Genomic DNA, 14759 nt, shown 5'->3' with positions numbered 1-14759 from the left:
TCGGACATAAAGGGATGTTTGGGCTTTAATGTACGATGCTGTTCCTTTAATTCCCACTCGATCTCCAGTTATGCAGATTCTCCAAGTTCGTGCCTTGAATTCTTTTCTTTTATTTTCGCCGTCCCCCCTAATTTGCCGAATCGGGATTTCGGGCATGTTTTCATGTCTTGGCAAATGAGGCAGTGCAGACGCTATATAGCTTGGTATTGGTGCATCGCTGCGGTATTTGCTCCTTCATAATCCGATTACCCATGGAAATGTCCTGGAAATATTCTCACTGTCATGGAGAATTCCCCTGCCTTCTTATCAATGAACAATAGCACGTCCAGGTCATATATCAAGTAGGGTACATCACATATCTACATCGCATCTGCAGAATCACAGTAGGGGCTGTGCTAGCGGGTCTCCCCCCCAAAGTGGAGAAGTTAAGAAAAAAGAAGAAAGCCAATACTCCGTACGGAGTAACGAAAGTAAATCAATTGCATTAGGAAGTTCTCGACCGGAGTGGATAGAGGTTTGACTTGACGTCTGTCCGGGGGCGATTATTACCTGGGCTTGCCTCCTATCTTCCAAGCTTGTTTTTACACTTTCACACTTTTCCCACCCTTACCTCATCTTCAACCCTGGACAGTTTAGGAGTTTAGGAGTTTAGGGAGTTATTATCATTCTCTGGACACTTATTCCTCCTGATCCATATGACCCCATATACAAACCCGGGTGCCAACGCGTGAATCGCGCCTTGAATAGACACTCCCATAATGTCCGACCCACGCTCAAAAGATGAGCCCGGCCAATCGTCAACCCTGCGCAGGGAGCGCGCGCCGACTATTACTATCGACACCTCGGCCGTGAACCCCCCGGATAACGAATACACGCCTTTACAAATCCGCTCGGGAGGATCACGGATGTACACTGATAACGCACATGCCCCCGATACAACCGCACTGCTAAGCAATGGCAGTCGCAATGGCAGTGCCTCTTCTACGGATATGCATTCCACAGCATCAATTCGCTCCAATGCATCCTCCGAAGCTCGGGACCGAGAGAGCCGGCCAACCTCACCTCACAACATCTCATCGCCCAAGACGAAGGCGGCCGAGACACATTCCAACTTCCTTTCCGTCCCTGGAACACGCTCGAGAGGCAACTCGTTGGAGTCGGAGGAGACCAACCAAACATCGAGCACCTACGGCGGCGACACATATGTGCCCTCATCATCTCAGGAATCCGCATCCGATTCGCCTAAAAGTCCCGCCACAAACGGCGTTCACGATGAGGATCCCCTGTCCCCAGACCCCGGCCGCGAAGACGAGTTTGAGGTCGAGGATAACAAGTTTGCCTTTTCCCCTGGTCAGCTGAACAAGCTTCTCAATCCGAAGAGCTTTGGCGCCTTCCATGCGTTGGGAGGCCTGCGAGGACTGGAAAAAGGGCTCCGGACTGATATAAAAAGTGGCTTGAGTGTGGATGAGACAAACCTGGACGGAACTGTCAGCTTTGACGAGGTGGTCACACCCACCACACCTGCCTCGGGAACCAACATGCCCAAGTCTGCCTCTCCGACTAAACCACCGCCACCCACGACCGAGGGTTCCGTCATAACGCAGCACAACGGAGAGAATTTCGTCGATCGCAGACGTATCTACGGCGATAATAGGCTTCCAGAGAGGAAATTGAAGACGATCTGGGAGCTGGCATGGATTGCCTACAACGACAAGGTGTTGATCTTATTGACCATTGCGGCTATAGTTTCACTTGCTGTGGGAATTCCGCAATCGCTCCACCCAGCAAATCCCGACGAACCTGGCGTCGAGTGGGTCGAAGGTTTGGCCATTCTCGTGGCCATTATTATCGTGGTGGTGGTCGGTGCAGCCAATGACTGGCAAAAGGAACAACAGTTCGCAAAACTCAACAAAAAGAAAGAGAATCGACAGGTCAAGGTAAAACGATCCGGCCGAACCGAGGAAATTTCTGTCCACGACGTCTTGGTTGGCGATGTGATGTTTTTGGAACCCGGTGATATGGTCCCAGTTGATGGGATCTTGATCGATGGTTACGACCTCAAATGCGACGAATCTTCGGCCACTGGCGAGTCTGACGTTCTCCGCAAAACCCCCGGCGATGAAGTGTATAAAACAATGGAACAAAACGAAGACCTGAAGAAGATGGATCCTTTCATCATTTCTGGTGCCAAGGTCTCCGAGGGCGTCGGCACGTTCGTGGTCACTGCTACCGGTACACACGCAACCCTCGGCCGGACGATGATGTCCCTCCAAGAGGAGGGCGAAACAACGCCTTTGCAGACGAAGCTCAACAAGTTGGCCGAGTACATTGCCAAGCTCGGCCTCGCTTCTGGTTTGTTGCTGTTTGTGGTTCTCTTCATCAAATTTTTGGTTCGTCTTAAGGACATCGCGGGTGGTCCGGACGCCAAGGGTCAAGCATTCCTGCAGATTTTCATTGTTGCTGTCACAATTGTCGTCGTCGCGGTACCCGAAGGCCTACCACTGGCCGTCACGCTCGCTCTCGCCTTTGCTACAACCCGAATGCTCAAAGACAACAACTTGGTTCGCTACCTCAAAGCCTGCGAGACTATGGGTAACGCTACCACGATTTGCTCGGACAAAACTGGAACCTTGACGGAGAATAAAATGACTGCAGTGGCTGCGACGTTGGGTACCACGTCTCGGTTCGGCAAGTATTCTGGTGTCTCGAGCGATGATCAGAGTGAAATCACTCCCTCGGATTTTGTCTCTTCCCTATCACCGTCGGTGAAGGATGTCCTCCTCAAGTCCATTGTCTACAACTCAACCGCATTTGAAGGTGAGACAGATGGAGTCAAGACGTACGTCGGATCCAAGACAGAGACTGCTCTCTTGACTTTCGCTAGGGATTACCTTGGATTGGGGCCCCTTGGCGAAGCGAGAGCAAATGGCAAGGTCGTCCAGATGTTCCCGTTCGATTCTGGCCGCAAATGCATGGCAGTCGTGACGCAGCTGGAGAATGGAAAATACCGAATGCTAGTTAAGGGTGCCGCGGAAATTCTATCCCACAAGTCGACTCGTATCGTCCAAGACCCCACTGACACTCTGTCGGAGACTCCTGTCACCGATGAGAACAGGACTGCACTGGACAGCATTATGACCACCTACGCCACTCGTTCTCTCAGATGCATTGCGCTGGTTTACCGTGACTTCGATCAATGGCCACCTCGTGGAGCCCCTACTTCGGAAACCGATGATACCCAGGCAGTCTTCGAACCTATCTTCAAGGACATGGCAATGTTGGGAATCTTCGGTATTCAGGATCCTGTCCGAGCCGGTGTTGCCGAGGCAGTGTATACTTGCCAACGTGCTGGAGTGTTTGTCAGAATGGTGACTGGTGATAACATTATGACCGCCAAGGCTATTGCCCAGGAGTGTGGTATCTACACACCTGGCGGTATCGCCATTGAGGGACCCAAATTCCGCAAGCTGAGCACACGTCAAATGAACCAAATCATCCCAAGACTCCAGGTCATCGCCCGCTCTAGCCCGGAAGATAAGAAGATTCTGGTCAATCAACTCAAGAAGCTTGGAGAGACTGTTGCTGTCACTGGAGATGGTACTAACGACGCCCCTGCCCTCAAGAATGCCGATGTTGGTTTTGCAATGGGTATCACTGGTACCGAAGTTGCCAAAGAGGCCTCCGACATTATTCTCATGGATGACAACTTCTCATCGATTGTCAAGGCTATGGCATGGGGTCGCACTGTCTGTGACGCCGTGAAGAAGTTCCTTCAGTTCCAAATCACTGTCAACATCACCGCCGTCATTCTGACCTTCGTCTCTGCAGTCGCTAGTGATAATGAGGACTCCGTGCTCAGCGCAGTGCAGTTGCTGTGGGTCAATCTGATCATGGACACGTTTGCCGCTCTCGCTTTGGCGACAGACCCTCCTACAGAAACAGTGCTTGACCGCAGACCCGAGTCGAAATCCGATCCACTCATCACTCTGACAATGTGGAAGATGATCATTGGACAGTCCATCTACCAGCTGGTTGTAACTTTCGTTCTGAATTTCGCCGGAGATAAGATTTTCTCTTGGGATAGCGGCCATTTGCAGACCGTGGTCTTCAACACTTTCGTGTTTATGCAGATTTTCAACCAGTACAACTCCCGTCGTATTGACAACAAGCTCAACATTTTGGAAGGTATTTTGAGAAACCGTTGGTTCATTGGTATTCAGATCATCATTATTGGGGGTCAAATCTTGATCATCTTCTTTGGTGGCGCTGCTTTCTCCGTCAAGCGTCTTAACGAAGGCTCGCAGTGGGCCGTGAGTCTTGTGCTCGGAGCAATCTCCATACCCATCGCTGTGATCATTCGTCTTATTCCGGATGAATTCATCTCGAGACTTATTCCTCACTTCTGGAATCGCAACAAGGGTCCCGCATTGGTCATCTCAGACGAGGATCGCAATTACGAGTGGAACCCCGCTCTGGAAGAGATCCGCGACCAGCTCGCCTTCCTCAAGCGCGTCCGCGGTGGCCGTCTGCGACACCTCCGCCACAAGCTACAGCACCCTCAGGAATTCCTTCCTCGGTCCCGCAGTGGCTCCCGCTCGCGTGATTCCTCCACGCCACCCACACCGAATGGCGACAATGACCACGAAAACGACAACGGCAGCCCACAGCCGACCACCCCAGAGTCTCGTTCCAGACGCAACACACGGTCGCGCTCGAACTCGACATTCGGACCCGCCGCTGCCATGGCAGGTATCGTTGCCGGCAGTATTGCCGGATGGTCTCCGATCGAGCGAGGCCACGATGAGCCCGAACAAGTCACTTTCCCAACCAACGGGGGCCCTCACAGCGGCCTTGATCGCGAGCCAGGCATTGAGATCCACCCAGACACCGCTGCCGATGATCGCATCCTGAACGAGTACTCCCCTGACTCCAAGACACCCCCGAGTCAGAACCCAGATCTGATTCCGTTCTTCGAGCATGCTCCGCCGGACCGCGCGCCCTCCAGCCGTGGCCGTCGGTCCTTGTCTCAGCGCTCGAGATCGAGATCGAGTCTCAGTCAGTCGCACGTCTGAGTTCATCTCCATCTCGCCTTTCTTATATTCTACTCCTTTCTCTCCTCCCCGATCGACGGGGACATGTTTAATTCATTATGCCCCTATATTCCCTCGTCTCAACTCTGCTGCTCTATTTTCGGTGTCTGGAAATGGGTGATTCGGCGTAACGCTGTTGAAAATTAAGCATAGACTACTTTTGTACTTTTGGGCTTCATACAATCATTTGCATTTGGGTTTGGCGGCCAGGCTGGCCTTTCTCGTTTTGGATATCTCGGCGCACGCAAAGGCTCCGGTGCCATCTAGCATTTTCCTTTTCTTTTTCGTTTACTATACTTGATTGTAAAATGCTCAAAGATCTGAAGATACCATGTTTTTTCCCTCTATTTCTTTCTTAGTATATTGATCTTCATATTCTCTTACTAGTTTGTAGTTTAGTCTCACTTTTATTAGGCTTTCCTGAACGTATTGTCACTCCTTCCTCACTTGTTAACATACAAACCTGCCTTCCTCAAGTTTGCCCAATTCCAACCCCGTAGGCGGTATAATTATGCCCAGAATGCAGGTTATATTGAACTATAAGGATGTCCCTTCGCCCTTCGGGGCATATGGTCAAATGAAAATATACAGAGAAGATTAGCATGGCCCCTGCACTAAGGATGACACGCTCAATCAAAGAGAAGCTACCTATTTTTTTTTTCTTTTACAGGTCCTTGTTGAGGTTATACGGGTGTGGGTCTTTTTGATAGCGTATAATTGGTCCTACGCTATTCGGAAGTCACGTGCAGTATCAGCCAGTCATGTCGGGTGTTCGAACCCCACATTGCGCGAAATGCGGGTCTTCAATTATTGGCCAACCATGGTGGAGTATGTATATCACTTGCACTAGTACGGAGTACTCAAATATGAGGTTAATACTCAAATATGAGGTTAAGGAGGTAGGGCATGGGGATAAATAAAAATACACAGAAAAGATTGAATAGAACAGGTTGAAGTTCAGCTGTTGATTGAAAGAGCTGGCAGTGATCTCATCAAATAGAATCAAGCTTCACTTGACAAGGTACTTCTTAGTACACAGGAAGCTTGTACGCATCCAAATCATAACTAAAGCTATCAATCGATTCCTGGTCATACACACATTGGAACTTCTTGCCATTTGAAGTCCAAAGCGGGCGAAGAGGCCAACGACACATTGTTTCAATCTCACCAGATCCAGCGAGTGTCGCTGGCGCCGTGCCATTCTCAACCCATCCAATAAGAGTCTGCAGAGTTGTCTGTGGCCATGGCGCACCGGATTGGTAATCGTTGGTGGCACAGTGTCCCACGCCGGGAATGAGGAACAGTCGGTAGAAGTCATCGACAGCGGCGGCACCTTCCTTGTATGACTTGTTGGGGAACATAACTTCCCTAACCGAGTTCCAGTAACGGACTGAAGAAGCGGTCGGAATCGAGTAGTCTTGCTCTCCGTGGACGTGGATGACTTTTCCACCGGCGGCTTGGAAGTCCGATAAGTCTGGGTATGTTGTCTGGAGTATATCCCCGTACTTCTTTTGGGAAAGGACTATCCATTCCTTGAGGGTATCGTAGGTCACGCCATCCAAGCTGGGAATGTTGGACTCCTGCAAAAGATCGATAAATAAGCCAACCCACGTCCCGCCGAGACTGCTTATATCGAGATTCCAGCTGTCGGTGGTAGAATCATATGCGCTCACAAGATCGTCGAAAGTCGAACCAGGCTGGTAGTTGAAGTAAACCCGCTTGCCGTCGGAGTCGTGAAGACCCTTCCAAAAGGCCTTGACGACCTCGATGGCTTTGGCAGATACATTGCCTGTCTGCGCAGGTGTGGCGCTCACGTAGGCAGAGCCGGTGACAGCATCGCACGAGTAAGAAGCGCCCAGGATGGAATCCCAGCTTAGATTCTTCAAACACAAGTCGGAGCGCGATACAATACCGTCCGTCTTGCCGTCCAGGGGATCGCAGCTTGCGACAGTCATGTTCATGATCTTCTCGAGCTCACAGCTGGGCGGGTAGTAGTCAAGAGTTTTCTCGATGACGTTGCCCGTCAAATGATTGGTTTGCTGCTGTGCCCAGCGGAAGGCTGGGGCACCGGCGACTACGCCGTCGAACTGCTCGGGGAACCGTTGGACCTGGCTCCATCCGCCACGGCCTCCCTCGGAACAACCCTGATAGTAGGAGTAAATCTTCTCGCTGGACGGTACGTTGTAAATATTTCGCGTGAGCGCTTTGCCCAATACAGCGAGCTCGTGCTGGGCTTGGTAGCCTGTTTCTTATGTTAGCTGACCCGTAAGCTGTGAGTTTCGGAAGTATGAAGGTATTACCAAACATGTACGTCGCTTGCCAATTGATAGTTCCATTTGCCAAGAGAGCAACGGAACTAAATGCGGCATCGAAGTTTCCTGATCCTCCATCGGTCAATCCGCCAACACTTTATGTAATCTGTCAGTCAGACATTCATGCCACCAAATTGATACGAGTAAATACGTACCCGCCAACGATAACTCCAGTAGGGATCGATTGAGTGCCCGAGTTAATATACCAACCACCTCCACCTGTAGACACATATCTGTTTTTGAACTGTGCTGGAGCTGGAAGCCAGTATTGCACATGAACAATATCCCCTTCAATGCCGTCATGGGAGTAGGCGAAAGTCACATTACAGTAATCGAAGGTCGTGGTAGGGTAGAATATACTGCTGGCAGTGAAGTTGGTGACGAGACTCGTGGAAATGGAAGAGGGATCAACGGTAACTCCCTGGAGTTGATCCACTGGCAACGCCTTCTTCGCATATGCACTTGTACATATATCACTCAGTGAAGTTGTTGTGGCGGCAGCCGAAGCCAGCACAAGCGTAGAGGCCCATAGAGAATACCGCATGATGTCTGCACTCTCTCAACTATGTCAAGGGAGATATAATAGAACCCCAGACAGAAGGAATGGAATCTTTTTATCTATAGCAGCGACAAGCGGCCTTAGAACCGGGGCAACCTCGGGGATTGGCATTGGGCTAAATGCTATGCCGCTTCTCTCCACAGACCTGTGGGGAAGCTGGGTTGGTCTCAACTTTCCACGAATACGAATGGTTCTCGGATTCTGCAAGGAGGTCTATTCTAACTTGTTCTATCAGAAGCTTGCTGCTCCGCATATCTCCACTCCAGGGGTATCGGGTCGGTGACTCCCGAGGTGTATAGGTCAGTCCACCTGTCGACACACTTACCGTCGTATACTCACTGAGCTGTTGTGATATCATTCAGTGTAGCAGATATAAGGCTCCGGAACTGAAAAATCTGACCTATTACCTACCTCGAGTGCCTCTCCTCTTTAATTTATCCAAGATTTCGCGGGGTGATGCAGGGTTTCAGTGGATCAGGACTAGAAAAAGATCGACCACTCTCCACAGTAGTCGTATACCCTGTAATACACTAGTTCATAAACGGAAGATATTCCCGAGGCACAAATTGCACGCATATTCTCCCAGGTTTTTATACCGCACCCGAATCCGAACCCGAACAATTTAAACAGCTGGCTATCTTGATCAGAATGGACAAGAAAACCATTCATCAAAGGCCCCAGTGATACTATGACACAATAATCTAGGTACCCTTAAAATAATCGTCTAGCCCTTGAGACTCACAACCAAGTCATGCTCCTAGCTGATCCTCTCAACAACCAATCCACACAACGATGCCATCGCGTATTCTGGGTTGAAATATGGACGGTGGATCGGCAGATGCCATTGTAAGTTCAGTATGGACAAGGGTATTGTGTAGGTGAAAGGAAGATCAAGTGAAGAAAACCAAATGAGATGAGACACGTTTGATGGAGCATATTGGTAGATCGAGAAGAGAAACAGAGAGACAGCGTAAATTCAAGGCTCTCAGTGTCTTGACTGTTCTTTCCCGACAGAAAGACTAGATCAACTGCTCTCATTTCCCTTCTTGTGCTTCCTTTGAAAATTTTGGATCTTTAAATCGAATACTTTATGTCCTCAAGGTATATTTTCGTCTTACACCAATCTCGCTCTTGGCCACAATAAAGAAGCGACATATAATAATCGAGTTTCCTATTGACAGACGATATATATTCATTCCTAGTGTACGAACAAAGCCAGAATATCTAGATAATAGTATTCAAACCAGAAAAGTAGCTAACTATAAGCCTTAGCTCTTAAAATTGCTTAGAAACCCCGAATCTAGGCATCCTCATATTAGCAGCTCGAATTAGAAAGCCTCTAGCAGACAGATACTAGATATATTATAGCACTTGTATACCGGGTGTAACGCGCCATGTTAGCAGTGGAATCTAATCTTACGGAAAGTCAAGCCCTTTTTGACGAATCAGCATTTCTCTCACGCAGTACGCCAACGCCTGGCAAGCTAGGAGAATTCGCCTTCGCGGATCCGTATCACGGATTCCGGCTTGTGGGTCAGAAGAGACAGGAGGAAAGCTTAGCTGGACTTGTAGGAAATGACCTGAGCTAAAGACTCAGGCTACGTAATATCACATAGTTCGGGATCCCATTCGTACAAGTCTTCTGAGGTGAATACAGAAGACCGTGAGAGATGGCGGGATGTGTAACACCATTCACGCCTTCATGGTAGCCTCTGTAGAATGTATCAACTTCAACTTGTGCTCATATGGGCTATGAGAGATACCGAGGACAACCGAATAGCCGCAGGAACTCTCTATATATAGTAATGAAGTCAAGTTATGAGTGACTTAATAGGAGTAAACATTAACTAATCAGAGCTATCTAAAAGTACCCCTTCCCTCGGACCTTTTTCTCCTAGGGCTAGAGCAAATCGTCGAGATCCCCGGGGAAGTATTCGTCCTGCATCAATCACAAGCTACATTTCTCGCGGAACTTGCTCAACGGAGCTTTGGGCTGATCATCCTCCTCCTCTATTTCGGACCCGCCTCCTGAAATCTGAGCATTGTATAGAATCATGAGCTAATAGATATTCCTTGCATCAACAGCATTCCAGAGCATGCATATTCGGAGCTTTCCAGCATGCCACTTACCCCATACAGGAAATGTATCGCGGATCACAGGGGCCGGCGGGACTTTTATTTCATCGTGTGGCTGTCATGCGCCTATCCCTTCCCTTGATGGTATCATGAGATGGTTACCAATCCACCGAATATGTGTGTTGGTGGGTGTCCTTGTGGATGGTCAATATTGCACAGCACGATGAAGCCCCTTCCACTTTGGGATAAAGCTGGGTAGTTCTTTTCTCTCTACAAGGCGATAGATGATCTACAATCTGCTGGGCGTGTTCCTTCCCGACTGTATTGCGGTAATGCAAATCTAGTGCTCATCATTGGACACTTATGCAAGCTGCTCGGTTGGTACCTTGATTGCTAAGGAATGCTTATGTATTTAATTCCCCCTCGGGTCGTTACACCGTTTCACTAGGTAGACAGGGTGATGTCAGTGTTTAACGGCCTTACGATGGTGCACTGGCTGGATATTTTTCCCCTTATATCTATCATTCCATAGCTCTCCCCCCTCCGTCATATTTCATACGAACTACCGATTTCCCTCCTATTTTATGACCGTTGTACAGCTGTGGATCTACGACATCCTATCTATACGCCAGACTCTTTGGCATTTATCTGTCTAGTGGTGGATTTGAATCGAAGGCTTTTGTTTACGAACAGCTTAATCCTTACAAGCCACTTACACATCGAGATATCCGATAATGAAGCTCGAAGATATCGAAAAAGCCGACAGCTCGAGTACTCTCGAGTGTCCGAGCCAGTCTTACCTCGACAAAACCGCCTCGAATAGCTTCTCTAATGACTCCGTCGAAAAGCCTGACCTCGTGCCGCAATCAAGATGGCAACGATGGATTGCAAGCTTGAAAAATGTGGAGAGCAGCGGAATCGAGCCCGTTCCTATCAACAAACGAGAGCCAATAACGCCTTCAACCATACTTCATATGCTGTTAATGTGGTTTAGCATGACATTGGCTACAAATAATATCATTGTTGGATCAATGGGTACGCTCGTCTTAGGCCTCAGCTACAGGGATGCGGCCCTCTGTGCTGTATTTGGATGTTTAGCCGGCAATTTCACGGTTGGCTTTATAAGTATATGGGGACCGAAGAGCGGAAACAGGACTTTGGTACGTATTGAAATATCGGTGATTCACGACACAAGGGAAAGAAGGTACTTTATAAGAACGGATGCTCATGCACTTGATAGATCGTGGCCCGATATTTCATGGGTTATTACCCCAGCAAAGTTTGCATTATCCTAAACCTCTTCACCAATATCGGGTACAGTATGGTAAACAGCGTCGTCGGTGGCCAGATTTTGTCCGTGGTCTCTGGTGGGCATCTTTCCGTGATAGTGGGCATTATCATCATCGCCGTTTCCAGCTGGGTTATGGCTCTGTTTGGGATGAAAATCTTCCAATTATATGAGCGGTAAGTGTTGGCAGCCCAGGATATCTTCAATGCATATTCTAATTAATACCAGAGTTGCCTGGTTGCCACAGCTGCTGGTGATATGCGTGATGGTGGGCTCAGCAGGGCCAAATTTCGACTTCAACATCCAGACACCAATGTCGACAGAGCAACTAATGGCCAAAAGACTTACCTTCTTCTCCCTGGCCTTGTCCATTCCTCTCGCCTGGGCCCCGCTCGCCGCCGATTACTATGTCTATCTCCCGCCGCAGATGAAGAGCTCCCGGATATTCCTAGCCACAGTCTTCGCCGCCACTAGTGCCATGTCGATTGTTTTCCTCATGGGCATCGGACTCGGAACCGTTATCGCCAGCTCGGCACATCTTGCGGCCAAGTACGGCAGCAGTCCCGGAGGCGTGCTGATGACAGCATACGACGGTCTCGGGGGGTTCGGGAAATTCTGTGCTGTTATCAATGTCCTCGCCTTGGTTGCTAATAACACTCCCGGGGCGTACTCGATGGGAATGAACCTCCAGATGATTGGCGGGATATTTGGAAAGGTTCACCGACCGGTCTGGACGACTCTCGCTACGGTTATCTATGCTGCATGTGCGATGGGAGGCCGGGACCAGCTGTACGAGGTGTTCAAGTCTTTCCTGCCTCTGATTGGATACTGGGTCATGATGTTCGTTGTGATTGTCTTCGAGGAACACATGATTTTCCGTCGAAATAGAGGCTATGACTGGTCTCAGTGGAACTGTCGCGATAAATTGCCGTTGGGGATTGCAGCAGGAGTTGCTTTCCTTATCGGTTGGGCTGGTGCAATTGTCGGCATGGTAAGACTTTATACTCCCAATCCAGTTAACTGCGTCTTGCTAATACGTCAGTTTAGTCTCAGGCGTATTATATCGGCCCCATCGCGCAGATGGCTGGCGGAGCTGATCTGGGTCTCTGGTTGGGTGCGGGCTTCACTATGCTGTTTTTCCCACCGTTGCGGGCTTTCGAGCTCAAATTGATTGGTCGCTAGTGTGTGTCACTCTTTTCATGTGTTGGCATAATGATCTGCCAGAAAGTGTGGGGGCAGAGCATTGTATATCCTCCCAACATAAACCAGAGAGTATATAGCGATAACATGGGAACTGTAAAGACCTGATGTGAACTTCAATAAAGTTTTAAATGATGCAAAGCAAAGTTATATTGACCTTAAGCTTCTGATCGTCGTCAAAGTGCTTCCGACCCGTGACATACATGTGCGATGTATATATAGTTACTGTGGCTTAAGCACCTGTTAGATAACGCAGGAATGTGTTCGGCCCCACGTTTGAAACTGCCCAATTACAATCTCTACATTAGAAAGTAAATACATATATTTACTACATGCTTCTCTAGTTAGTTATATATGTTGTGCTGACATACGCGGGGTACGATGATAAGAAAATAGTACATAAACCTTGTGGGGAACGTAAATGGGCCAGTGCCGTGGATCTCGTCACCACCACTTTCTTATTTGAACCTCGTGGAAAACCCTGTCGTGGTGCCATCCCCAAACCAGCACGTCAATATGAATTACACCGATGCCCTGGCTTCACTACAAGCAGGGGGTATGACAACCCAACTACTCCCCTACGCCGTAGGCCTCCTCATCGCCTGGCCGGTAGTAACAACAAGCCTCCGATTCCAACGCCTGCGCAAGCTCCACAAACAATATGCCTATCCAACACGGGAGTCAATGTCCAAAATGACCGACGAAGAAGCCTTCCAGATCCAAAAACAAGTCGCGCAGCTCGAATTCCCATTCATATTCATCAAGAGCTTACAATTCGCGTTATTCCGGGTATGAAACAAGACCAGTTACCAACCCACCCACATGGGCAAACACTCACAATCCGGGTCATGATCTACCGATCCACACATGCATTTTCTAACTATAAAAAAGACATACGGAATCCCCTCAATATCCCGCCTCCTCGCAAAAACAACCCAATTCTCCAACCCGGATACCTCCCTGAAGCGGTACACAGATACCAGCCTCCTCGTGCAAGAATGGGTCGGCAACAACCCGACTTCCATGCGCGCATGTCTCGGTCTTGCCCGGACGCGCTACCTGCACAGCGGGTACAGGGCCTCTGGTAAGATCCTCGATGACGATATGCTCTTTACGCTGGCGCTGTTCGCGCTGCAGCCGATTCGCTTCATCGATCGCTATGAGTGGCGTAAGCTGAGTGACCTGGAGCGATGCGCTATCGGGACATTCTGGAAGAGTGCCGGTGATGCGCTGGATATTAGCTATGAGAAACTGCCGTCTGGTAAAGTCGGGTTCCAGGATGGGATTCAGTGGCTCGAGGAGTTGACTGCTTGGGCTGATGAGTATGAGGTGAGATGCATGGTGCCTGATATTAAGAATCGTGAGACGGCGGATCAGACTACTGCTGTCCTGCTTTATATGCTACCTAAGGTCTTTCATCCGGCTGGGTTGCAGGCTGTTTCGTTTATGATGGACGATAGGCTTAGGAAGGCGATGTTGTAAGTTTCTTTCTTTCTTGGTTTTGGTTTGCATGTTCAGGTCGCAACTAACCTCTAACTACTGACTAAACAGCTACGAACCCCCCTCCGCATTCTGCACAGCACTTCTCTCAACCATCTTCACAGCCCGCAGGCTATTCCTCCGCTACCTCTCTCTGCCACGACCGTACTTCATGCGCTTCGCTTCGTCCACTGAGGAGCCGGATGAGAACGACCGCTTCTTCCTTACCGAGTGGGAGGCTGCGCCGTACTATGTCAAGCCCACATTCTGGAACCGCTGGGGCCCGATGGCATTGCTGACGCGGGCTATAGGGCGGGCTGTGCCAGGTGACGAGGGGGATAAGTATTATCCCACTGGATATAGTGTTGCGGATATTGGACCGAAGTATTTCGAGGGGAAGGGGAGGAAGCAGTTAGAGGAGACTCTGGTGGAGTTCAAGGAGTATCGGACTGGGAAATGTCCCTTCCATTGAACTGTAGAAAGGCAGGGATCGGTTGTGACGAGGTGTACTTAGCGTCATTTTTATGTGAGATTGCCACGACATAGTCTTTGAAGTTATGAACTCTAGTATACTGGCCCATATGAACTTCTGCCGCACCAATCCTTCACTACAATTAACATGATTAAAAAAGCTATTGAAAGTCATTTCCACTATGTGCTATTCTGGAGGGGTCGAACAAATCACCCAAGCCAAGTAGGAAAATAGACAAAAAAGGGTGTAAATTAGGAGCGCTCAAACAAATTGGGTTCGCGGC

At 49.2% G+C, this 14759-nt stretch overlaps 4 protein-coding genes across 4 annotated transcripts; 3 read left to right on the top strand and 1 right to left on the bottom strand.

Moving 5' to 3' along the window:
- Nucleotides 1-758: 758 nt before the first annotated feature.
- pmcA (putative P-type calcium ATPase) lies at nucleotides 759-5072 on the top strand (the record flags this gene model as incomplete). The annotated part of the gene is made up of 1 exon (XM_039069341.1): nucleotides 759-5072. The coding sequence occupies one exon, from the start codon at nucleotides 759-761 to the stop codon at nucleotides 5070-5072; it is 4314 nt and encodes a 1437-aa protein (XP_038932048.1).
- Nucleotides 5073-6118: 1046 nt separating this feature from the next.
- On the bottom strand, nucleotides 6119-7946 carry LCP9604111_1920 (putative tannase; the record flags this gene model as incomplete). Its single annotated transcript, XM_039069340.1, has 3 exons — nucleotides 6119-7332; nucleotides 7391-7497; nucleotides 7558-7946. The coding sequence occupies 3 exons, from the start codon at nucleotides 7944-7946 to the stop codon at nucleotides 6119-6121; spliced, it is 1710 nt and encodes a 569-aa protein (XP_038932047.1).
- A 2825-nt stretch (nucleotides 7947-10771) lies between these two features.
- On the top strand, nucleotides 10772-12507 carry LCP9604111_1919 (purine-cytosine permease family protein; the record flags this gene model as incomplete). The annotated part of the gene is made up of 4 exons (XM_039069338.1): nucleotides 10772-11197; nucleotides 11278-11501; nucleotides 11554-12316; nucleotides 12373-12507. 4 exons carry the CDS (start codon nucleotides 10772-10774, stop codon nucleotides 12505-12507), a joined length of 1548 nt encoding a protein of 515 aa, XP_038932046.1.
- Nucleotides 12508-13041: 534 nt separating this feature from the next.
- On the top strand, nucleotides 13042-14476 carry LCP9604111_1918 (uncharacterized protein; the record flags this gene model as incomplete). Its single annotated transcript, XM_039069337.1, has 3 exons — nucleotides 13042-13314; nucleotides 13417-14003; nucleotides 14077-14476. 3 exons carry the CDS (start codon nucleotides 13042-13044, stop codon nucleotides 14474-14476), a joined length of 1260 nt encoding a protein of 419 aa, XP_038932045.1.
- Between the last annotated feature and the right edge of the window lie 283 nt (nucleotides 14477-14759).

This window comes from Penicillium roqueforti (genome assembly GCF_015533775.1).
Source record: "Penicillium roqueforti strain LCP96 04111 chromosome Unknown scaffold_02, whole genome shotgun sequence".
Lineage (NCBI taxonomy): Eukaryota > Fungi > Ascomycota > Eurotiomycetes > Eurotiales > Aspergillaceae > Penicillium > Penicillium roqueforti.
The sequence above is the reverse complement of the archived record's forward strand: the minus strand, read 5'-3'. Positions and strand labels throughout refer to the sequence as shown.